The sequence below is a fragment of the Strix uralensis genome, chromosome 8 (assembly GCF_047716275.1).
Source record: "Strix uralensis isolate ZFMK-TIS-50842 chromosome 8, bStrUra1, whole genome shotgun sequence".
Classification (NCBI taxonomy): Eukaryota; Metazoa; Chordata; class Aves; order Strigiformes; family Strigidae; genus Strix; species Strix uralensis.
The window spans coordinates 3,857,234-3,883,414 of NC_133979.1; the positions used below are offsets into that span (position 1 = coordinate 3,857,234).

At 39.2% G+C, this 26,181-nt stretch overlaps 1 protein-coding gene across 13 annotated transcripts in view; it reads right to left on the minus strand.

The window, feature by feature from the left end:
* NFIA (nuclear factor I A) overlaps positions 1-26,181 on the minus strand; it is a 253,802-nt gene that overhangs the window by 36,717 nt on the left and 190,904 nt on the right. For 4 of the 13 annotated variants that reach the window (XM_074875889.1, XM_074875888.1, XM_074875886.1 and 1 more), the window contains 4 exons: positions 25,352-25,390; positions 16,397-16,525; positions 3,177-3,355; positions 485-650 (listed from right to left, as the gene is read on the minus strand). In XM_074875889.1, the coding sequence (XP_074731990.1) occupies positions 485-650; positions 3,177-3,355; positions 16,397-16,525; positions 25,352-25,390 (513 nt within the window). The remainder of the gene's footprint in view (positions 1-484; positions 651-3,176; positions 3,356-16,396; positions 16,526-25,351; positions 25,391-26,181) is intronic. The other 9 variants (XM_074875893.1, XM_074875891.1, XM_074875894.1 and 6 more) reach the window with 6 other exon arrangements.

The following is a 26,181-nucleotide window of genomic DNA, read 5'->3' on the forward strand; positions in this document are numbered from 1 at the left end:
AAGACGTCTGGGTTAATCTAGGAAGACTTATTCCCAAAAGAATTATAAATGAAGTGAACTCAAAAGAGTTATTAGTTTAGTCCAGTATGTGTAAGCAGCAATGCTTTTGATGAGGCTATGTCTGACTTCTGTGTAGTATCTATCCTCTAAAGCCTGACTTGAGATACCAACTCGCCTCCTCATGACAGTAAACAAGATCCCAAAGGTCCAGGGTCTGTGTCACAGCTTAGCTACTGGCCTTGATTTCTCTCATACATGGTTATGTGAAATGCCAACAAAGTTAGAAATAAACTGTAACCTTAAGCTAACTCTTTTCTTGTTAATATAGAAGCAGCTCAGAATTTTGTCCATCATAGACAGAGTGGAGAGCTCTCCTGCTTCCCAAGAGCTAGTCCAGTCCTCATCTCTGAATAGCCGATAGACGGTGATCGCAGCACATTGTGCGCTGCTGTTAGCCCTTGGTTCCCGCTGCGTCTATACTTACTTGGAGAAGTGGGAGAGGTGGCCCCTCCTTCTGTTGATGTAGTTGGAGGTTTTGTGTCTGGCACTGGCAGAGGCACAGGCCTAGCCATTGGTGGCGGAGGTGGTGGTGGCAACATTGGGGTAGGAAGGAATGGATTGTGCACCTTGCCTTGGCTGCTACCATTGGGCTGCCAAAAAACAAGCAAACAGACAGAAATTATACTAAAAATCAGCTATTAGGAACCTCCAGTAATAACAATCTCATTGAAAGCTATGTGCAATACATTTACAATTACTTGAGAGGTGGCAAAGAATGTGCTGGGTCAAATTCCCCATTGACTTCAAGGAACTTTGTCTCAAACCCTGTGAACCTTGTGAAACTATGCTTTTAAACATTTGTCCTATTAGCAGCTGGTCTGAACTGCTCTGGATTAAATTCTACTACTCTTTACATTTCCTGCAGCCACTAATTCATGCTCAGTGAGCAGTATTTTTGACCCCTTAAATCCCCCAGTTTTGTGCCTCTGTTATACCCTTAGGATATCAGTGCCTGGGACTTGAGTGTAAATTTCTTAAAGATACTGCTCATTAAGAGAAAAACCAAGCATTTTTGGTGGTCTTAAAAGTCATGCTAGTATCTTATTACAGGAAAATGAATGAATATATATTAAAGTAACTGCTCTCCCACATCCCTTTTGAGTTAGAAATAGTGTAGCTCGCAGTTTAGTTGCCATTAGGATCATATGGAGAAACGACTGAACTTAGAACTGCTTCATTTTGCACATTAGGAAAAAAAATGCCTCCATTTAGTCTGGGATGTGGTCAGTCACAGGCAGAATGGGCCCAGCTATACAAGTGTGGTCTTTCAATTAATCACCAGAAAAACCTGTCCACAAATAAAAGTGTTTTCAAGTATCACAAAACCAAGAAGCAGGCTTAAAAAAAATGCCACCCCTTCCCCCAACTTGTTAAGTTTACATTTTAAATGTTACACAGCCTGGACACTTGAAAACCATACAGATAGATGCCAAATACCATTATAACGAGAAAGTAGGACAGCCTGTGAATCAGGTGTTCCATTTTAGTGACAAAAATGATGAGATCACTTTCGACAGCACTCTACAAATTGATCTCACTGCAGTTCTTCTGGCACTGAGCATTGGCTTTTCCATTGATGATAAAAGCTCAGCTTTAAACACAGATCCATATTCTAAGTACTGCTAAAGAAAATAATATTTTAATTCCTGTTAGGGTTTCCATTAGCCTGAATTACTGAGGACGAAATACTCATATTGGCAAGTGCTTGGGACCTTATTTTCATTTCACCTGCTTTGGCACTGACAAAAGGCCTAAAAGTCCTGTAGGTGCAAATCACACTTGTGCTAGAGCAAAAATGGTTCAGGACATAAATAAGACTCAAATTCATCTGCATTTAACTTAACAGCACTCCCACCGACTTCAAAGACTGCAGTTACTAGTGTTTGCAGAAAGAAGCAATCCTTCAGGGTTATTTATTTTTCCAACAACCAGTACCTTTAATAAACTAATATATTAGTGACATCTCTCAAACACTATCTTGTCTCACAATTAGGTCCCTTTCCTGCCAAGAAGACCCCTGCTGTATGTTCATTGTGAGTGTGCTAACAGTTCATAATGCTGAATGGTTTGGGATAAATTAAGCAAATGAATACTCAAGGAAAAAGAAAAGCACTATATTGATTTGTTGTCTAGACATAAATGTATCTGCTAACATATTGCAGACATTATTCAAAGCCAGTACTGGCTGGAATAAGTAGAGTCAGTTTTTCTGCTAGGGACAGGAAAGCACTGAGAACAATATAGCTTATTAAATAAGTGTAATAAATTAGATGCTAATAATTAAACTAATTCTCATTAACACTTCCAATCGTATGTATGTCAGGAGAGAAACAGTAATTTTGCCAGTTATTACTTCATTGGCTGGAAAAAGTTACATGCATTACATTTCATGAAATATTCAGAGCATTATTTTAGATTTGATTTACATAAAATTTATAAATTCTGTATTTGACCGGAATGCTATTTCAATAATAGCAAGATGATTCACTTGATTTGATTAAAAAAAAATGAAAATGGTTATTTGAAGCTTTGGAACTCTGCTTAATTTTTCATAGAGATAAGGGGAAAAGATAACTGCTTACAGAAATAACAAACCATAATAAACTGTACTTTTAACATCTTGAGTTCAAGTACTGGTCAACTTGATCTAAAGTGCTATAAGGCAGTATTTTTTTTTTAAATGAACTTAGCTGATCTGAAACATCTGTTTCTCACCCTCCCTTTTCCTGCTCCTTCCCCCCCACTCTCCCCTGAACTTCAAAAATAATTAATAAAAATTATTCTGCCTTCATATTTTGTTAACCCTAGTTCCAACTAGGGTTACAACGCATGCAGCAAAGTCATTTGTGGAGGGACCCAAAAGGTCACTGTATCACCAGCTTCTCTGACAGTTTAAGTTAATTTCACCACAATGTGGTTGAGTGGTTTTTTGGGGAGTTTTTTTGTTGTTTTTTTAAATATTTTTGCAGCAGCAGCATTTTTTTTTTTTTTTTTGCTTCCAATGACTATTCAAGGTGTGTTCCTGTATGCAACATGCTGTTAAAATAATCCCATAATCCCATGGTTAATTTTACATAGGACAAACACTTCTGAAGAAATAAAAACGGCTTCCTTACATTTAGGAACCCCACCTGTCCAGCCTGCTGACCAGCGTCGGGGCAGACAAGTTGGACAAACTCTTTCAGAGTCTCCTGAGGATGATAGCGGATTGCTGGGTGTGAGAAGTATGGCCCAGGCTGTTGAATAATGGGTGATGTTGGAAAATGAAGAGTCGATGGTGTTGCATGTGGACTTGCTATAGGAAAGAAAACAAAGAAGTTATATAGAGTTTTGCCTTTGGAAAATAAAACAGTTTAAATCTACTGTAGTGTTACTTTTAGTCTTTTTTTAAATGTACAGTATTGTTTATACATCTGATCTTCACAATTAATATATTAGACCACATTGTGTCCTACACTCACTTCATCTAGATCCTGAAAGCAAACGGAGCCAGACATTTTGAAGGATTTTCTGTATTTTTAGTGGACACGTATAAAGGAATCAGCAGTCCTTTGTGAAAGTGAAAACTATTCATCACCTTAAGAGCAGTCCTAATCATCAGACAATAAAAAAATGTATTTGGGAGATTAGGGTTGATTTAATTGACATTTCATGTAACTGGGATTTGCACATATGAATCCATTTTGTATTGTACTATAAATGGTTGATAATTTAAAGAAGGTCTAACGCTTCCTGTTGTTGGGGGTTTTTTTCCACCTCAGTTTAGGAACATTTATTTTAAGTAACGTGTTTTCATCTAATGAACACGCGCAAAGCGGCAAGATCGTTTTGAAAATTACATTTACATTTTTCCTGAATAATGTTAGGCTCAAATCTTCAGCAAGCCCCCAGCTTGCATTCAGGGATGAAGTTTAATTTGGTGAATTTATGGGCCAACAAGCCAGCTGGAAAACGTACTACAGTGAAGGTGTAAAGGTGCAGTATACACAAGCCCATTGGCAATGACAGATTTTACTCTCAGCTGATTTCAGCAGAACTACAAGTGCAGCTGATGACCCTTCTGCTCTCCTACGTTATGTGACACCTTTGCCCAGGTCCTTGGCCTTCAAGATATATTGGGTTGGACCCTTGTTAGCTAACAGTGCTTTCCACGGTTAGTTGTCACCATGAGGTAGCAACTACTGACACTCATAGCGCTAGGAATTTTCCCTTTCCCCTCTAAAATGAGAATTCACTCTTGCTTTAGAATGGCCAATTAGTCTGGCTGCGCACAAGCTCATCTGTAAATCAAAGCTTATTTCTCACCAAACAGTCATCATTACATCCCTGTTACTCCCTTGACATGCTATCCTAGTAATCTTTCAAGGGTGTCCATGTGCATATACCGCACTTGTACACCACACAAAACTGATTAGATAAAGGCTATGCAAGGGAGGTAATATCCTACAGAAACTCAGGTGTTGGCTTTGAAGTAAGTTAAATATACAAGAGGGAAAAAAAAGCCTTTGGCACTTTTCAAAAAATCGGCGAGATGCAGGAAAGTTAACTAAAATCAAATACAAATGAGCAAACACTCATTTAATGATGATTATTATGAAAAACCCTCAGTTAAATAAAAGCTAAAATCTGCTTCTTAGTCTTGTTCATCGCCAGTTTAATAATATGACACTTTATTAATAATTTTTTTCTTAAGCATTATTAAACCATTAGCAAACTCAGAGCCTGATGTGGATAAAACATGTACTCAGAGACAGCAGCAAGGAAACCTACTGCATTATCCTATAAACATTCATTAAGGGTTGGCTGGGCAGCACTTCCATGTACTTCTTTCTCCACGACTGGATAAGAATAATTGCTTTGACACCACCACCAAAAGAGCTGCATTCATGCCTGGGGTGCTGATATGGGATGAATATGAAGCTCTCATCCTTGCCATGAAAAGCTCCCCTGTATCCTTGTTAACCCCACGAGTCTGCCCAGTCTGCTCCCCTTAATACTGTTTAAAAAATTCACGACAGAAGGAGAAACTCATACTAAATGTGTGGTACTAAATGGGAAAACACCACTGAAAGAAAGCATGGGGATGAGGAACCAAAAGGTAGCACAGAGCCTTCAGCTGTCTCGGATCAAAGTAGATGTATATCCAGAGAAACTCTTCTGAAAGCATGGGCTGTACCTATCTAGATATTGTGGCATGTGGGCTGAACTGGAAAACAGTGTCTTCCCACAGCTGTGCTAGGTCTGCAATGCTACACTTGGGAAAAGGAAACAAGAAGCAGCATATCCCACACTCCTTGTTATGGAAATGTTGACAGTTATTCCATGGCCAAGGCAAACACCTGTGTGCCCAGCCTGTTCAACCTGTCTGCACATCTGGGCTTATCTCTTGTTTTTTACAAACCTACTTAATTATTTCTTATTCACTTTTAAGACAAATAGTTTTGTTCTGAGTTTGCATCTTAAATTATAGTATATTTGAAAACTCTTCAGATAAAGAACCCAAATCTTCAAAGGAAGAAATGAAAGTTATTTTCCTGTCCCCAAACTCTTGGGAAAGGCTGTAACTTTGAAGTGTGCTATTAAAGGTAGAGATAATGTGGGATTCACCTTAGTAAATGCGGGTGTCTACCATGGAGCTAATTATCCTAGAATCAATGGAGAACTAAACAGAAATAATGGTGTCTAAGGAGCCATTCAACTCATCCAAAAATAGACCACTGCCCTTGGCTAGACTTCACTGACCACACCGACTGGCCCACCAGTGGATGTGAAGGGAGCCCACTGGTACTAGCTCCGAGGTAGATACCTCCAGTCTACACACACACACCTTCAGTTAGGTGAATTCTACTCAAAGTGTCAGCCTCTGATCATACTTACACCAACCCCTGAGGTGTAACTGCTTTAATGACACTTACGTCATAGCCGCTTCACAGGTATGAATGTATCATCACCTTCTCCAGGAAGCAACAGTCATTTTAGAGCTTGTCAAAATATTTTGCCACGGATATTGTTTCAACTAAAGTTGGTGGTAAGCATTTTGATGACTACAACAAAATTTTCATTAGCATACAACATTTCTGTCCTTTTTTTGATATAAAACATTTCCTTCATCTCTTTCTTTGTTATCTCCTTTTATAGTTTACCCCTTCCTTGTATGCCAAATGGAAGATGGAGGATGAAGATAAAAGCGACAAATGAAAATTTATGTGGCAAACATTTAATTAAGTAAAAAATAGATTGGCATTTTAAATTTTTTTTTAAAAAAAGTTCATTTTAGCACCAGCTCTGTTAATACTATTTGGAATTGTCATGCAACTGCACTGTCCTTTGTACACATCTGGGAACAAATTAATTCCTTTTCTTCCACTGGGTGAAAAGAAGATAGAAATGCTATTTCAATCAAACAAGAAGGAATAAAAAATTGTACCCAGGGAACATGTGGAAATTCAAAGCTAGGCCTGAGACCATACTGTATTTAGCTTTTCCGAGGTATGGCTCTTCATTTAATAATTTGATTTGCTATATGAAAGACATGTTATGGATATCAGAAATACTCATAGGCATGTAAGTAGTGGGTCTTTTTCTGTTGCATTGACTTTCTCAGCATGTCAGGGTAGAAAACAAAGTGGAAAGCATTTGTTGATGAACTTCGCAAAGAGAGAGAGAAGAAAAATGAATGCAGAAATGATCAACAAAAATTCAGGAAGGTAAAGTGCCACAAGAACGCAAAAGGGGTTCCTCTTTGGAGTCTTGGCCAACGCCTCAGCACAGCCTCGAAGGGCTTTCTGCTGTTCATGGGAAAGACTGGGGGAAGGAAACAAGACCAGATAGGCATCAGTCCTCAGTCTGTGCCATATACCGACATGTAGGGTTCATCTTCTCAGAGTAGATGGATTAGCATAAGAAGTAACAAATGGAATAAAGATCTCCAAAAGGTTTGCTTTTGCAATCTCTGACTGGGAAATACCAAATTTCTCAAGTGGCAAAGGAAGGGTTGTTAGGTAAGAGGGAGAATCTACTGCTATTAAACTGAATAACATTACAAATGTGCCTGCCTTATACTAGGGAGAGAATTAAATGCTGAAATCTAAAAACTGTTGGCCCAGAGACAGACCATTACTCCAATAGCTGTTTCGTGGTCACCAACTCTGGTGAATGCAAAAATGGGCTTCCAAACAAGTTCTGAGTGCAGAACACAACCGTGTTTCCAAATATATGGGTCGGCACAAATATTTTTAATCAGTTAAAGGACGTGAGGTAGTGGAGCAGTTATTTTCCTTATTTGCCTCTAAAAGGGGCAAGTGACCATGAACAAGCCCCTTCAGTCATGATTTTCAGAAATGCTTGATAAAAATGATAAAGTCATTGCTTCTGAAAACCATGCCTAGAGTGATGCAAATTTTCCTCTGTATAAGAAGGGCTATTACTACTTATGTGCTTCTGATGGGATATTACAAGTCTCAATCAGTGATTGTAAATTCTTTGAGATCTTCAAATGGAAGATAAAATAGGTCTTTGTCTATTATTTATTTACTTATTGACTTATTATTTATGTATCCCTAAGCAGCTCCATGCTGCCAAACCATATTTCTCTTGGCGTCTTTCAGCCTGTGACATTTATATTTTATTATTGACCTCACTAAATGACATAAAATATAAGTTCTACAACCTACGAAAATACATGTATTCTAGATCAGAACTTCATTTCTACCTGCTGTAGGTATGGAGGAGTTGGACTATCTAGCGTTATTAAATCTGTTATTTGTGGGGGGGGTTGGAAGCAGGAATTATCCTTCCATCTCAAGGCAAGCATAAATATTTCAAAGCACACATGATTCTAATTCCATTGAAGCTCATCTGAAACATCCCAGACTTTTTATTGAAAATGAGATGATAATGTATGGTGGCCTGCAACAGATATACCAGTATTTTAAAACTACTGCTATTGGGCCAAGTAATTATGCAGTACAGCTGTTGCGTGCTATACTGGCTTTTTTAGTGTTTTATGAGTTCATGGTGCTGCACAGCACAGAAGTAAGGGGATTTTTCAGAACGTTGAATTCAAACGTCTGATTATGCAGGCCTGTCTTGTCTTTTCCCTTCTTGATTTGTAGTAGCCAATAACAAAGTAAGTAACCAATAAAATAAGTTGCATTCATTGATTAGGTTAGCACTTCAGATGTCTAAGGCAAATGAAGAAGAGCCAAAATTGTGAATTCTATTCAACTGAATGATCAGATAATAAAGAACCAGTTAATTTGAAACAGGTTATAGTTTTTTTTCAGATATTTAGTACCCTTCTCAGGCCCTTCTCCTGGAACAAAGGAACAGTCCTAATAAAGATGCACGGGATCCTTTCTCCCAGGGAGCGCTCACTGATGTGGTAAAGCAACTTTGCGATCGCACCTGCAGTGCTCAGACAGATTTCTCCACCAACACAGCCCAACATATGGGGGAGATATATTGATCCATCCACCTTCCATCTCCTTTTCCAAAAAGCCTTGCCAACCCCTTCAAGTCCAGATGACTGGATGAAATTTCTTTCTTCATAAAGTCGTTTGAAGTCTTGGAAAGGGTCATTTAGTGTTGCTCTTCTCCCGCTCAGGAGAAGTCTACTATCACCCTGCACTCCTCGCCTGTTCAAAGAAGTAGTGGCCTGGGGACTCAAAACCACCGTTCCTTCACAGGCACAAGGGCTAGTCCATCAGACCAGGCCAACAGTGGATTGGCTTCACTAGGGCACAATGCTCAGATACCTCCTCTATAAAGTGATAATTAAGTTTACTAATAGCTCATTAAACATTGATCAATCTTCCTAGAAATAGTAACATTATAATCATAATGAAACATTTTTATCAGCTTGTTTTTGAGGCCATTATAATTGGCTTCATTACAATTAAGAAAGTATTTTTTTAAAAGTCATTTCCCTGGAAATGTTATAGAACAGTTTGTTCTGCTAGATATTTCCACTTCAGGCTTCTAAGTTGCTTTAACTCCCTGCATGCTGTAAGCTTTCTCCTAGCATTTAAGTGATGCAAGTGCCAGTTCAAATTATGCAAGATGTATCCCACCCTTTGTACCCCAAAGGTACTTATTCTGAAAATTGACCATATTAGAGTACTAATTGGCTAAGCCACCATGCTGGCTGATGTGAAATGCTTTCAAACACCATGAAACAGCTGTGTTTATCGGAAATATGAAGAGTGACTTTTTAATAAGGAGATCTGGCAATAATCCAAATTTGTTGAAAGGAACTTACACTTCTGTGTATAATACAATACAAGAGGTAAAGAATAGAAGCCTAAAACAATAGCTTTAAGCCCACAGATTTTTGTGATGAAAGCAGTTACCCAAACAAGAAAAAAATAATTAAGAAACTTGGGCTGGGATTTGCAGAGGTCCTGAGAGAATTCATTAACTGCTTTTGAATTTCAATGGGAGCTGCGTCCCTGTAACTCTTTCAAAGGTTTCTGAAAGTCCCCATTTTTCTTACTGCCCATTAGGAATAGACTTTAGGGTGATAAATGTAGAGCAATCTCTTATTCAGGTTAGCAAAGACTTGCCTCTACTTAAATATTGAGCTGCTGAGGGGAGGACTGACCAGTCCTAGGACCAGCCCTTTGAAGGGAATTCAGATCACTGGAATACTTAAGTATTGCTTAAGTCCCATAATGGTGCAAAGGGGCTGTTTAGTAACATATCTGTCAGATCCACAGATGAGCTAAATTCAAACTGATCCTGTCCTGCTTTCCCATTTGCAGTGACAGGGCTGGGAAATCATGGGCCTTACCCTCTTCACATGGGTAAAATTCAGGTATCACTGATACTTCCACATTATGTAGGCAAACACAGATGAAACATTCAAAATAGAATATAAACAGCTGACCAATGCAAGAGATATACAAATACCCTAAATATGATGGATGGAGGATCTGTTCCTGCTCATGGACATCAAAAAGAAGGACTGAATTGCAGAATATCCATCTCTCAGCTCCAGAAGTCAAGTGCAGATGGTTGGCTAAGCACTGCTGAAAAAACAGACCCATGGCATCTCCAAGTCAGGGCTGGCTATCAGCCCCTTTTTGCTGCTCTGAAGACCAGAGTGGTATAAGGCACCTGGACCCTTTGTTCAGAAATACTCTTTCTGTAAGAGATTTCGCAGTAGCAAGTGGGAGGCAGAAGGACATTTTGCCAAGGCCCACAGAGTTCCTAGCAAAAGGAAAATATGCTTAAAGCTGTGTTTGGGCACAGGGTTTATTGGTGTACTCTGGATTGTTGAGTATTACAGGCTGCTTTTGAAAACCTGTAGAGCTGAACTGAGAGCTGGTTCCAGATTCTGGCATAGGCAGGGGGCCAGTTAAGTTAGCTATTTTGAGCAGATTGTTTCAAAACATGTCACAATTCTTCTGCCTTTGGGAGATCAGAATACTATAGAACTGATTACATAGGTACAGAAATAAAAATCATACCTACAGAAAGCACTCCTCCCTTCCAAGACCATAGCTAGAGGTCAAAACCCCCTAATTTAACCTATTTGTAGAGTTCCTACTTCACATCAAATTCTGGCAACTTGTGCATATTATTATTGTTTTTAATAATACACGTGATGTATTCCCATATATAAGATAAAAACTACTGCTTGGAGAATATATCATGTCTTTCTTATAATGAAATGCAGTTGATAAGTTTACAATAGAAATGTAAATTCTCTTAAAAAACACAACCTTTATGTGTGTGATGATATAATTCTGCTTTGATACTAAAAAGGGCATGGTAATGGAATCTGTGACTTTGGAGTGATATATTGCTGTTAAGTTAATAGGACTCCACATTCCCATTTCTAATATCAGTGTTTTTTTCCCCTTTCATTCTGTAGATGGTAAGCTGATACTACATAAACATTGTTAAAGCTATAGTTCCACGCTACAGTAATTCACTTAAGTTTAACATGATTTATGGTTCTGTCAATAGAGGAGGTTGAAAATCCAGAGCTCTGATGCTTAAACATGGGTTCCATATTTAAAGCAATAATGTGCTTTTTGTGTGTGTCTGAAGCTGGAAGAATTTAGCATAAAGCAGAGATAAAAATATTATAGTTCACTGCACTGTTTAAAGCATATAGTTAAACTTCACGGATACATCAAAGAGAGCAAAGAAACTGAACACAGAATCAGTAAAAGCATGGGTAAAATACTTAGTTCCTGCAGCACTTTATTTTCATATTATTTTTTAGGGATGCATGAAATCCTATTAGTATTTTTAACACTCCCCCTTTTTCATTCTTTTGCTGAGTTAGATCAGCTCCTTTTGTCAGGATGAGTTTAAATCTGGGTCCACTGTGTTAATCACCCCCCATTCTTCTTTCTGGCACTTACCCTCCAGGCATTTTGCCTCTTTAGGAGATTAAGCGACCAAGTCATCTTGTTGCTCTAACATGTCCTCACTGGAGCAACATATTAACACAACTCCTCTGCAAAAGAGCCCTCTTTAGAAGTTTGCTGCAGGGATGACAAATTAACCCAGCATGGTGTCCCACACATCTATCTCAGTACAAATTATTAGTGTAATAGAGCTTTTAGTTATGCATTTATCTAGTAATTATTGAACGGTTATACAAAACGAAGCTGAGCAATCATGGCCCTTTATGAGGCAATCTCAGTGGGTGGTCTTACAGTTAATTTAGGATAGGACTGTCTAAGCAGTTCACTCACACACAAATTAGCTGAACAGCCTGCTCCTTTAAATATTTCCTATGTCACAGGCTAACTCTTTACAATACAACAAAGGTAGAGTTTTAATTACACGGTTCCTGACTTTTGTTTAGCTGAAGCTTTAACCATTTGCAAGCTTTCCTCTCTGCCCTCCCCTGCCTGGGATATGGGAGTAGATGGCAGTTTGGGTAGGGTATCTCGTAATTACTAAACCCTGACCTTGAGGCCATCTGTTAGGAAACTGTTTTTTCCTTCAGCATCCTATTATTTCAAAGCGAGTGGAGAAAATCAAAATCTTCACCTACACAGTCAACTATCCTGACATTGTAAACTGGAGCGTTGCTCTTCGCTGTCGCAAAAGCAACGCTCATCTGTTGGTCGCGTTGTGCTATTTATGGTTTCTACTCAACTTTCTTACCCTTGTCGTGTGGCTCTCTTCTCTTTTGGCTGTCTTACATTACCATCCCCCGATCTGAGGTGTCTGTATCAGAATGAAGTTGCACCACTTTGTTTTTGTCAAAATTCAAAGGGAAGTAGAAGGTTACATTAGTTTTCGAGCTGACAGCATCGAGGAGCAGCCACGGATAGTTGTACGGAATAGGACATTACAAAGTGTCCTTTTACACTGTGTAACTCTGGAGTGAGTTAGTAGGAATTACTGCTTTGATTCACTTGAAGCTGGCTGGCAGGACAGCTAACAGGCACTGATATTTTGGTGACCCTGTGGAAAATGTTGATAGAGAAGGACACAATGTCTTCCCAGATTTGTGACATAAAGGTTTTGCCACTTTGGCACAAACAGAGAGTACTATCCTGCAGAGTTTCCCTGGTAGGCCTTGTCCTGATAAAAATCTCAATGGCAATGCTTATTATGGAGGAAATTAATATAATGGGAACCACTCCACTAGTTGACTTTCATCCCTTCTTGTCTTTCTGCTCACACACCCACTTCCTTGGGTTCTTCCCTTTGTGCTGCATTTCTTGTTTCTTGTAATTGTGTTTCTCCTTCATTTATCTTCCTAACATACCATCTCATTGTTATTTTTTTTTCTCTCCTTGCCTTTTCCCCCTTGCTTTTTGGCTTGCAGGATCTATGCTGTCATATTCTGTGGAAATGCTTGAATGCTCTACAGCACAGACTGCTGTATATCCTGGGTTTACAAGATCGTGGTCAATTTAACGTTTCAGCCAGCTCCAGATATAAAGTCACTAGAGTGTAAGTAGCAATACATGGAAGCCTAAAACCACTTATGTAAATACTGCTGTCAGCCATAGTATTTAAATCCTTCACTGTCTGGTAAAGAGTTCAAGTAGGCTAATGACTGGGAAACTTTCTAAGACGCCAGGAATACATGATGGCTTTGCAATACTGGAGTACTGTGGTGAGCTACACTGACCATCAAATAATCTAACTTGCAGGTAACAAAAGTATGCTGCGTAGGAGATAGAGATCTAACTGCATGGATTTTCAGTGCTTTGAAATAAATTCGAAAACTGATAGTGATGCTAAAGCCACCCTATAGGTGATCAATTTACCATCTGCCAGACACTGAATCCTAACCACACTGGTCCAGAGAAGACATATGGTGCATTCATAGAGTCATGCCCAAAAAACTGCCATCATCAAGTGAGGCTCCATGAATCACTTTGCTAGCTTATCACCAAAGAAACTTGGATCTTACCACCATCTGTTGGAACTACTGAGGAGTCACTGAAGCATTGGCATCCATGCGCCAGCACTCACTGCACATCTGGTCCTTTGGTCAGCCAGCTCAGATCCTCTCTGCTGGCTACTGCCCAGCTGGGTTGAGTACTGGCAGCAGCACCAGTGCAGATAGGAAACTAGTGCACAGCCTTCTACAACACAGTACAGTACAGACAATTTCATGAGAACAGAGGTTTTCCAACTGGTTCATTGAATGGAGCACCTTATAGCGAAGAAATCCTCTTAAGGATCTACTCCTCCTCCAAGCAAGTTTTGTTTCCAAAATGACTCATTGTGGGGATCACCGGGAGGGGCACTCAGTATCCCGGGATACCCCAGCATAAGACGTGTACTGCGTTCTAAGGACTGTTTGGAAGTGTGCAAAAGATTTGGGAATATTCCTGAGAAGTTACAAATCACTGGTTGTCAATGACAACACCTGCCATGAATAGTCTACAGCTTCTTCTCTGCTGTCTATTTTGATCATGCTTTACAAATGCATCTCATATACACATCCAAGTGATAAACTTGCACATATGAACATCAGAAGGAGATTGAACCTTCCTGTAATCGTTCCGTTGGCTGAGGAGCTTACTCTGATGGTGACCTACTTACTCATGACTTCCCTTTCTCTGAAATATCGCTGCAGACTGAAGATTAAATCCTGCTCTTCCTTTTCTGAAGACCACTCAGAATGACCTGCCACTGACCATTTACATAATGCATATGTATCCGAAGAGAATGCAACATGTGTGCACTATATTATACCTGTAATTTCTGCAGAAAGGTACAGTAACTAATGGGGGATGTGAATTGCTCAGAGATTATATTCTCTTATAGGATTGCATTATACTCTTTGCGTTGCCACTTTTGATACCTGAAAAGCTTCTCTCTTCTGCTTACTGTCCTAAAGTACACTGGAGAGAATGGGATAAAGAACAAAGCTGGATTTGCAGAAAATAATCCATCTCAGTATATTACCCTTTACTAACAGAACAATTGTTGTAGAAGAGAAATAAACACAGCCAGTGAGCTGTTGAAGAAGAATACTGAAGAGGAATGTCCAAAAAGAACAAAGAATGAAGTCTGGAACAAGATTTTTCCAGGATGATGACACTTAAAGAATCCATGGATGGATTCAGAGGGATTTTTCCTGAAAGTCTATAAGACTTTGTGAACAAACATAAAATAGAAGATGCTTCTCAATGATGTTACAGAAGAACAGTTTTTGCTTAACCTGTTAGGAATCATGGTGATTAGGAACTGTTACTTCTTTATGGAGTTAGTAAAGACAACTCCTTCCAAACAAACACAATTTGGGAACTCTAATCACTGTATTTGCTCTTGCAAATTCTGGCTGTCTATGAATGTTCTTCTCACATAGCCAATAGATATCCCTCAGTGCACAGAAAAAGTCTTGTTAAAACAGACTGTAGATGAGATTTAAACAAGACCTCACCACTTATACATTTCCTCTCTCAACCACACAAAAATACAAAATACAGAGGGTCTAAACAGGGGCAGAGAAAGGCATTCAATGATCTTAAAAATTAAGTGTGAGGTAAAACATAGCTAAATACAGAAAGACCTATTAACTAATCAATCAACAACTCAAATCTAAAAGGCTGAACTTCTAAACGACAGGCATTCAGAGTCAGCTGATGTGCACTGAATATAATGTTAATGGAACATTCATATTATTCACACTTATATCACCAATTATCAAAGCTTTTAAAAGAAGATGTATTTGCCACATAGCTCAGATCCAAATTTCAAGGGAAATCTGTATAGAACTTAGATGCCTAAGTATCTTCTGAGGATCCAGGTGTGTGTCTAAGAGTAATAAATAAGTTTTATGGCATTAACCACAACAAATTAAAGTACAATAAGTAGATTTAACAAATCACAAAAAGTCATGAAGTGCAATTCTGACCTCGCTTCAACTTAGCGCAATTCCACTACTTCACACTGCATCACCTGGGCTGTGCAGACAAAGAGGCTCCTCTTGGTTTATGCTGCCCTCAGTAAAACCACACTAATGCCAAACAGACATTTCAAAATAATTTCTAGTATGAATTGCTAATATGCCTTTTTATGCTTCACCATTCGACCAATTCCTTAATAATCTTCTCTAAATGAGACAAAATTTCATTGCAGAAAGAAACATCACAACCATTCACTCCTATTTTTATATCTTCCAAATAGGTTTGTAAGAAGATTCATTCATTTGTGTATATTACTATGCCCAAGTGAGTTCCTTTTCAAATGTGAACTGAGTATTGCATTTAGTTTTCCAGGCTAAATGCAAATGGATCTTTCTAACAAAAATATCTAAGCACATCTAGACCCAGAGGACATCTCTTTTACTTGGAAAGTCAGTCAGAAGAGTACTGTGAAGAAAACCAGCCAAAGCACTGCAGGAACCAACTTCAAAGGAGTCCTCTATCAAGGTGGTTCTTCAGCACACCGATACCAACAACACGAGCACTAAATACCTGGCAGAAACAAAGCCATAGTGCTGGAAGACAGGCGTTGTTTGGAAATGAGTGATGGGTCCCTATCTCAAGCAGTTAAGACTGAATCTGTGTTATGAATGGACACAAGCAGAAGACACTCTCTGTAACACATTCTCTCCCTTTCCCCACCCTCTTCAAATAAAACCCCAAGCCCCCAGAAACCAGTGTTTCCACCTTAGGCACTGTTGCATGGTCATCAGGAGTTTTACCAAACAGCCCAGCCTAGCAAAACCAAACACAGGTCTTGACAACTAAAACCTCCGGGTTATCAAGCTTCTGAAGGACAGCCTCTCACTGGGTGGGTCACACGTGGCGATGACTTTCCGTGGAGAGGCGCTGGGATGGACACTGGGTGCCATGGCTAACGTTTAAGCTGCCTGGGGGGCTCTTGGGTTAGGCCTCACCTCTGGGTCCTGTAATGACAGGTCGATGGTGCTGTGTGAAAGCCGTTCCAAGGGAGGAGGTCTGCGAAGGCGAGGGACTGCTGAAACCAGACTTCTCTGACTTCTTTAATGTAGTTGGCGATGGCATTCCTGGCAAGAATGATTGATAAGTGCAATTTAATAATGCTAGGTCATGGAACGACAGCCTATGCATTGTGAAAGTGGGTGCAGAAGCAGCTAGATAAACTTAAAGGACAAATGAAACGGAATACAACAGCAAGCTGAAAGCTCACTTTTATTTGTGGTCTTTTTTGAGGCAGAAGTGGCCATGGTTTGCTCTGAGCAATGAGTACTGAAAGGCAGCCATATTTTTCTTTTAAATCTGAAATATGGATAAGATGCAGCTTATTATTGGTACTGAAACCTACTCTGCTTTATTTTTAGAAATCCGTAATAGCTGGAGCATTTGGATTTTTACAGGCTTTTTATGAGTTCTGTCTTTCACTCACTGGTTTAGTAGATTATTGCAAATGGATCTTTTAAATGTGCTGCACGACTCAAGGCACAACTAGCGAATGAAGTTTTCTGAGTTCAAACTCTGTCTCTCCTTACTCTCTTGACTTCAAAGGTATTTGAAAGTAATATATTTATGTGGTTCCCTTTTGCTTTCAAATTTTTTTTAAAGGGTGAATGGTATTTGTGTCTTGATATTAGAAGCCACACTGGAATTATTTCAGAGTTGTTATTATGCCCTTGAACTATATCAAAGGCTTCCAATGAAAATCAGAGTTAAGTTGCCATTGGGTGAAACCTCTCCTGTGGACAGGCAGAAACAGTGTAATGCTAATGTGACTGGTTTGTTATACTGTGTAAGAATAACTCCTGTTGATACCATATCAAGCCCGTGGCACCAAAGAAATTAGCGGAATGAATATATTGCAATAGGCTCTTTAGATCCAAGCCTTTCTGCGTATGATTTATGCTTGGATAAAAGAATATTACAGCGTATAGATGAAGAACATGTATGTGTGACTGTATTATTCTCTACATTTTTATAGTTCTAGAGGCATATGGGTATTCTGATTATCTGCACATACTTAGAAAACACATAATTTCCAGTATATACAGTACATCAGACATTTTGCATATCCATAGGGATATAGCAAAACAAAGGTGTAGAATAGTTGAGTTTTCAGGTGCAAAAGGAAAATATCAGATAATGGGGAAGTTGAACTTCCACTAGCGAAGTCATTCAACCTTACTTCCAACTCTGTATTTTATAGAATTTAATTGTTAAAAAGTAAAGAGAGAGGCCTGGACAATATTATCTCTGGACAATATTATTAACTTTATATTTAATAACACTAGTTTTATAGTCCCTGGGATGTTGATTGTAATATGCAGGAGCCTTCTTGTACTTTATACGCTGCACTGCTGGGGTCTTAATGGTTTCAGTGAGGTTTTGCAGTTTATATTTCAAAAAGTTAAATAAAGTAAGGGAATGGTTAGAGTTCCAGTGTTGTACTTGCAGCTTTCTGTTTCAAAACTGTTTGCTACAAGGGTTTCCTGTTGTGGTGGCTTTTTCCTCATAACAAGAAAGGTTACATACTTAATCTTTTAAAAATAAAAGTTTTAAACTGACAGACTATTGTGCAAGAAAAATACTGGGTTGGTTTTTTTTTCATATTGGTTTTAAGGACTTTGGAGTAGGGACAAAAGCAAAACGAGATGGTTCAGTTTGGGGGTAAGAGAGAAAAGGAGACTGAACTAAGGTATTTCAGTGAAATATCCCAGTGCAACCTGCTGAATTTCTGCTCAAATGTGATGCTGGGATGTAACTTAGTTACTGCTTTGTGTTTGAGTGTCCATGTTCAGGACAAGATATTCAAAAGAAGTAACGGTGCCGTTGACCCGGCATTTCCTTATGATGGAGGAACTAGGGATGGAAACACCCAATGAGTGTCAACCCCAGCCTTAAACATAAAGTCAAGGGTCAGTGGCAATATTTGTGCTTGGGGAGGGGTAGAGAAACTACACAGCTGACAGCAAGGCTGTGGGTACATGTCCCCTGTGCTGGGCTGTGGAAGGGGCTAGGTTTGCCCCCCTGGAAAGTTTTAACAGCAGCCTCCATCCCTCTAAGTGCGAAGTACCATGGACAGAACAAGCGACTATTTATGCATGGGGATTAGCACCGTCAAACAGGCCTGCTCATGTGCTGCTCTGACTGCAAGGCCGTGCAGCAATCTTGTGTGGAGGCACAAGGCCCCGCACACGGCTGACGGTTGTGCAGCCCATGAGCAGGGATCCAGGAGGGGACATGAGTACCAGTGTCCTGGGCAAGCCACAGAGGTCGTGGAAGGAGTTCTATCTCTATGTCTATGTGCTGTATGGTTCTGCTGGCTCATGAACTCCCTGCTCTCCCCCATATCCTCGAGCTGCATACCCTCTTCAGGGTTATGGGAAAGATAGTAAAGCTTCTGAGAAAGCATAGAAGCTATTCTTTTAATCCTGTGCTAAAAAACCTGTTTGACTCATCTAAACCATAGTAGGAAGAAGGGGCAGAGAGAACACTGGAATATGGTTTAAAGCTGTAGCAAGTTCATGTGACTGTGTCCAAACACTGGAACTTGAGGAGCTACAACAAAGCTGATTGAATGACCTTGCACTGTGGCAGTGCTGAGCAGTGTCATGTTCATAGGGGGATGGATTTTATAAGGTCAAGGCAGCTGTTTTCATGTGAAAATAGAGATTTTAATGTAAGACTGTTGTAAAACTGAGTAGAAAGACAAATTGAAGCACTGGTAATCGGTTCCTACTTTTGTTATATGTTATCATCATTCTGATTGCCATTATTATCACTACTTTGTGGGTTTTTTTTTTTTATTTCAGGATATTCTGAAATGTATTGGTTTGGAACAGTCCAACTCCATCATGTTTTTATTTTGTTTGAGGTTTGTAATGACACATTTTATTTTGAGTGATCATATCCATCAGATCTCAAGAAAAAAATGGCTGCTTCCTAGTTCAGAAGAATATGCAAACAGGAGCTTAATTACATCACTTAATATTGACCAAGAGAAAGAGTAAGATGAGCTTGCCAGCTCATTTCCAAAGCATGTTTTGTCCTTTAAGAGGGGAGGGTATGACAGAAAGTTAGGCAGTGCAAAGCAATTAGCATCATTCACATTTTATGTTGCGCTAGCATGGTGCTCTAGCAGCAAAATTCAAACATTCTTTGAATGGGTTAATAAAAGAAGAAATACAGTCGGCATGCAAGAAAAAGGTTTCCAAGAACAAGCCAAAATATGTCCCATTCTTCTAAATTTATCACAGCCATGTCACATTATCCTTGAGACTGCCAGGAATGTCAATTTTTTTGCAATTTAAAAAAAATATCTCATTTAGCACCATATGTTTGGTTAATGTGCCTGATATATCCTGCGTATTCTTTAGTCCATCCATTTCTAATACTCATTTTCTTTTTTTTCCCCCTTGCTAAGCCATATGTTACAATGCTGGTCATTCTATCGAAGCTCCTTTCAGGAACTGAGAGCGAGAGCGAGGGAACTCTGGTTTAATCACCCAGAAAAATTTGAATCTGATACTGCAAGTCTCACTCTTAGGTAAGCAGTCTCAACACTTGAGTTAGTACTGTAGGTGCCCGGTGCCTATGAAAATCAGGCCACCTATGAGATGGCATGGTGTATATTAACAACTGTGAGGCCGGAACTAAGATAAATGACTAAATAAGGAATTAGGTGTTTAATTTTTGGCACCCATGTTTGAGACTCTTGGCTAGTTTTAAAGGTCTTCTGTTTCATACCTAATGAGTTTTAACACATTTAGTGGTCCCCAGTCCGCAGGTTCCCCTCCTGTGTTGCTCAGGGATGCAGGAAATTAAAAAGTTAAAAACTGAAGCTACCCTGGGCAGAACCCAGAGAGGATGCTGCTGCCTTGCACGGCTTTCCTCAGCATTGTTCCCAAGAGCTAATGAATATTGGGGACCACTGCACTGAAGATCAGATTTCAGCACTTCACATGGCCCCAAGGATGGGGTAGTGCCAACTCGTAAGGACACCTCTGAGTCCCGACTCTCCTCTGTCTCCTCTCTGGTGCAGGGCAGCAACAAATTACAATATCCCCCAACCCGTCTCAGCTGCGCTGGCCGGTGAATAGGGAATGAAGCCAAGGATCCTCCCCGTTCCCTGCCTCTTTCTATCCATCTGCTCCAAGCAAGGAATAAACAAGAACAGCCAGAACACAACGGCTGGGTAACCCAGGTGGGGTTTAAAAGTGTTTCTTACTATTCTGTGTATAGGACTGTTGTCCAAATCACAGTCACACCTGGCACTTTTAGGAAACACGGATTTCGTAATTCAGGTCTGAGTCTCCTCTGAATGTTATTTAGAGTGCAAGAGAAGAAAATCAGACTTAGTCTATTTTCATCTTATGGCAGCTTTTAACTACAGAATAAATGGAAAAGTTAATTGCTAAATAAAAAAGAAAATAAAGGGATTTGTGGCATAAAACACAGATGGAAGTCTGAGTGGGTGTGTTACTTTAACTCACTGTACTTGTGTTCATGTGATTCTATAAGTATATGTATGCCAAACATATATGGTCTTAGCCTGTTCTCACTAACATGAATCCATTTTTTTCACTGGACAGAGGGAACCAGATCAAAGACCATGATGGTGCTAAATGGAACAAGATGTGTACTTTCGTATTTTTTTCCAAAAGGAAATATTAATTTGACATTGGTTTTTCAGTTGAAAAGAATTTTAATTGCAGTACACAATAAGCAGAAAATTCAGACAACAATAATCTTGAAACTGTTAGCAGCATTATATTTCTATCAAGGAATTCATGTGCCTTTTCAACATTAGAGCTTTCTGAATTTTCATTAATTTGGCATTTCCCTAAACACACAAGTTATTTTGTTCATTCCACATCATGCATCACACCCTTCTGCTCAATGCATAATGCAAGCGTAAATGGGATCCTTGTCCTTGAGAGACTCTGGTTACTGGAGCCATTGGCCGGATGTTGAAGTCCCGCAGTAAGACTTTCCAAAACTCTGCACTTCGCAAACCTCCAGCCCAAGTTTAATCAGTGAATGCACAGGAATACTTCATGTTCCTCATCTTCTAAGGGGCACTGGAGCATTGTGATGGTTTAATTCCTCTACCTCCTTATATTTGCCAGTACTAGAAATGCACCACATAAGAGTCTTCCTTGAGTACAGCTAAAGATCTTCAAATTTTCATGTATGAGGCTGGTATATATTTAAATGGACCAGAAAATGATGCGTGAGAGTTGAATGCACAAATCCTTCCCAGAACAAATAAATATCTATGAACCTATTTTCCATATACCTATGCGCCTTACTAACAGAGGTACTGAAATCGGGATTAACTTTGATGGAGTGAATGGAGTCACAGCAGTGTAAGAGGAGAACAATTCCCCTTCTCTCCAAATCTATAGCTATATCTGTAACTGTATCTGTATATACATTCAATTTCACTTGATTAATGCTAACATTATTCTGACTGCACACATCTTAAACAATAACTCCATCTCAAGTTAGCTACGTTGGTAGACCAGCTAGTATTCATCTCCAAAGATGACTTTTGGATAATTACCCCAATATTCCCAGTAGCTCTCTGCCACTAGACTCTTGATGGAGATTTCATAACAAAAGCTATGAATGAAATATGGTCTGGGTCTTCATTCTCAAGGGACGCTATGAAAAGGAATCACGGAAGCTCAGATATTACCAGGTGGACCATGAACTCAACAACATGCAGAACAAATAGATGATGCGGAAAAACAAGTTGGCTGTTGAGGAAAAAACTCATATATGGGAAGAATTTTTCAAGGAATTTTCATCCTCCTGTGCAAATTTTTCCAGCAATTTCACTGAAATCAGTATCAACAGAAATGCTGATCAGCTGGTTTTTTTGTTTGGGTTTTTTTGTTTTTTGCTTTTTGTTTTTTTTTTCTGGGGAATTCTTAATTTCAAGCTTCTTGAAATTTTGATGGCTATACTACTGTCAGTCATAGTAAGTCTGTTCTACTTAGTGCTGAGCAAACTTTATTTGTCATCAGCTGAGATATGATCACACTAACTGCCATCCATCAGTTTACTGTATTAGTTGCTCCAGTATACACAAAATACAACACAGATGGAAATCACTCATCCTAATGAAGTGCTCTTTAGTTGCTACGTTCTGAATGGATACTTGCTCCCCTGGTCGCATTCTGAGTTACCATGATCACTGATTAACTACCTGCCAGTGAGTACCTCGCTTCACAAGACTAAATCCAGCTTAATAAACAGTGATTTCACAGAAGAAAAATGAAAGCTCCCCCTCTATCCACTTATCAAACTACTGCATATGCATCACCAACACACACAACCAGTTTCCTCAGAACTCGACATCTGACAGATCATCAGGAAAACAGAGCTAATCTATCCGTACCCATCAACATCGTATCATAGGTGACTGCCAGATACTTAAGAAGCTATCCAAAAGAAATGTCACAACTCTTTTTCAAGACACTACAAAAGAAATGTTCCAAATAAAATAAAGCAAATGCACGTACAAGTAAATGAGCCAAAGAACTTAATAAAAAGAGATTGATTAAAATGAGGACCAGAATGTTCAAAAAGGACTGAGAGAGGTGCCAAAGGCGCATTAAATGGATTCAATGGCTTTAGGTTTTAAATGCTTTTGGACTCCTCAGCAATTTTTAGCCAAAAATGATAATTCAAGTTAGAATCAAAATTCTGATGTCACTGAGGAAAAAGAAGGTTGAAATTTCTCCTTTGTAAATGAGCACTGCTCCGTTTACAAAGGAGAAATATGAGTTTATACTGATGGAAAATCTTGCCTACAGAATCATAAAACCAAGTACTGCAATATTCACCATTATTTTAAAATCCTACCCCATTAAAATCTGCCTTAAATTGTCTGATGCAATCTTCCCGCAGAATGTATTACTTTATCTGTTTGTATCTATGTTTACAGCATCATCTGCATTGGTTTAGATCTCTTAAGTTAGCCTTCATTCCTGCTTTGTCACCCAAGTGGTTCTTTCAGTAACTAATAAACTAGTACTCGACATATTACCAATTTCTTCAAAATATCATTTCATGAGTTTTATATTTAAAAACGTTAATAAGAAGTGTAATAAAAAGCAAGATAACAGTTCAGTTTTCCCTTTGATTTCCCTTTGATTTAGTTTCAGTATAATTTTGCATTGTATAAATATATATTGTAATAAGAATAAAAAAAATTTTCTAATGACGTCTTTAGACATCTCATCTAAAATTCATGACTACATTTGTTTCATTTCAAATGTTATTTGAGAGTTTTTCAGCATACTTGGCAGATTAGATATAGCAGCAGGGACAAACTGCAGCCATCCATAGGAGAATATACCTTTATGTGGGTGCTTTGGGGATGGAACATCTATAGCTGTAAGGCAAAAAATGCCATCATAAATTTGGATGGCATTTACAAAGCCCTCTAAAAAGTCTTTGCATATGATTATAGCTGAGGTATGATATTTTTGCAAGTAAAAGACCCAGAATAGATTTATGTTTCAACTATATCTTCCTGAGATGCATATGGATGCTAAATTGCAAGTGATACTAAAGGGAATTTTAGTAACTGGAGAGGATGGAGTCAAATTTTCTTTTTTTTTTTTTTTTAAATTTATTTTCTCAGAAATCATTTGCTGATTATTTGCATGTCATCAAAAGATCATTGGTTATCCAGTCTATATTTAATAATGATGGCTGCCAAACGCCAAAGGCATGAGATGGAGATGGGTAAATATGTAGATTTTTTCGACCTGTGACCTCAGTTACTGCATGGTAATGTTTTTAAATGACTTTTATGATGACAAGACTAAGTTTGGTGTTAATACTGGTTTTGAAGACTTAATCAGTATACACTGCCATTGAACATATGTTTCAATTAATAAAAGAGCTGTGGTCAGGATTGAAAATAACTCAGGTAATTTACCATGTACTGTAAAGTCACCTGATTTCTGCACAATTTGAGGTGAAGAGTTTATACATTATTCCAAAGAAAGAGAGAGTTGCAAACTGAATTCATGTGCATCGTACCAAACTGAAATGGATTTATAATTTGACAGGTCAAGAGTGTACTCATGGAACTGTTATGTATTGCTATCCAGTGGTTCTTGGTATTTTTACCATATGACTGCCGGGGTTTGACAGTCACAGGACTGAACAGTCATCTCGTTTCTCTGTAACACAAAAAATAATTTGTAGCTGACCTACAGCTGCTGTGCTCTTTGACTGGAAAGTGCCCATTGCCAGTTGTACGCTGGTGAGTGCCCGCTGGCATGGCACCGTGGACCTGCCACCGGCAGCTCCTGGGGAAGGCTTGGCAGCTCCCAGGCAGCAGAGACTTAAACTGCTTTCCAACAGATCGCCTCTCAGGCAGGTGATACCAGATAGGTGAAATCAGCCTCATTTTTCCGCATTCCCAATGGTTTTAGGATTCTGGGAGGAACAAAGAACCCCCCTGGAAAAAATAAAATGTTCCCATTGCAGAGAAGGCAGAGCACAGCAGTCTGGCTTTGGCATCGCTTCCAGAGGAGCCGTGTATGACCATGCCGCCTGCAGGTCTGCTTCTGTGATCTGCCCAACACCTCTCTCATCTACTGAGCAATTTAAGAGACATCTGACAGAGAGGCAGAGGGCTCGCAGGGGAAAAGTCCCTGCAAGTTTCATGAAAACAGGCATGGGAAGGGCAGAGGTAACATGTAAGTGCTCCCTCCAGTGCTGTCACTCTGGCAAAGTGCTCGGCACGAGCTCTCTCCTTACTAGACACCCCAGAACCCACACGAGAGGGACACCTGGTACATCCCCCCAACCAACACAAAATGTCTATGCACCGAGAACAAGAGCATTGGCATTGTTTGAATAAGCACACCCACCATGTAGTGCTCCACGGTGTTCGGGGTTTCTTAGATATCCTAATTTTATAAAAGAAAGTAAAAGAAGAAAAAAGAAACAAGGTGAGAGAGAACACTATCATATTTTGTAGCAAGCAGGATACTGTGTGAAATCTTGGCCCAGTGAAGTGATAAAGGGGAAGCTTTCAGTTTGCTTAAGGGAAAACTTACAAGCAAATAGTAAAATTACCAAAATATGACATTGCAGAAAATGGGTGCATTTAGGTTCAATTAAGCTGTAAAAAGGAAAATGGCACTTCAGCTTACAAAAATGAAAGGACAGAGGGAGCTATCAGAAGCAACTTTACAAGATTTGTATGCATGAGGATGCTGCTTCACTGGACCAAGAAAGCTACAGTATGGGACAGGATTTTTCTTTTATTAGACACTTTGCTAGATAGCTTTGTCGAACCTCAGAAACTGCTGCTCTGGCATTATGAAATAATCCTACATAACTTGATCTCATGAGCTTAGGAACACAGAAAAATAGCCATGCCAAATCAGATTACAGGGATCCACCTAGCCCAGTATCCTCTCTCTGACAGTGGTAACTAATGGATGCCTAGAAAAGAGTAAAAGACCAGGGAAAGCATACAGTGATAATTCTCCAAAATACTCTCCCAGCCTCCAATGATTTGTGATTCAAGGACTTCTAGGACAAAGTTGAAATCATGGTATTGAAGATACTCGAATCCAAATGCACAGATTTACACCCCCCTCCTCCCCTTTTTTGGATTTCTACCCCCATAAGATTTCTACTAGTCACACAAAAGAGGTTTCACAGTTTGGTGCTGGCAAGTCCAGTGTTCTTG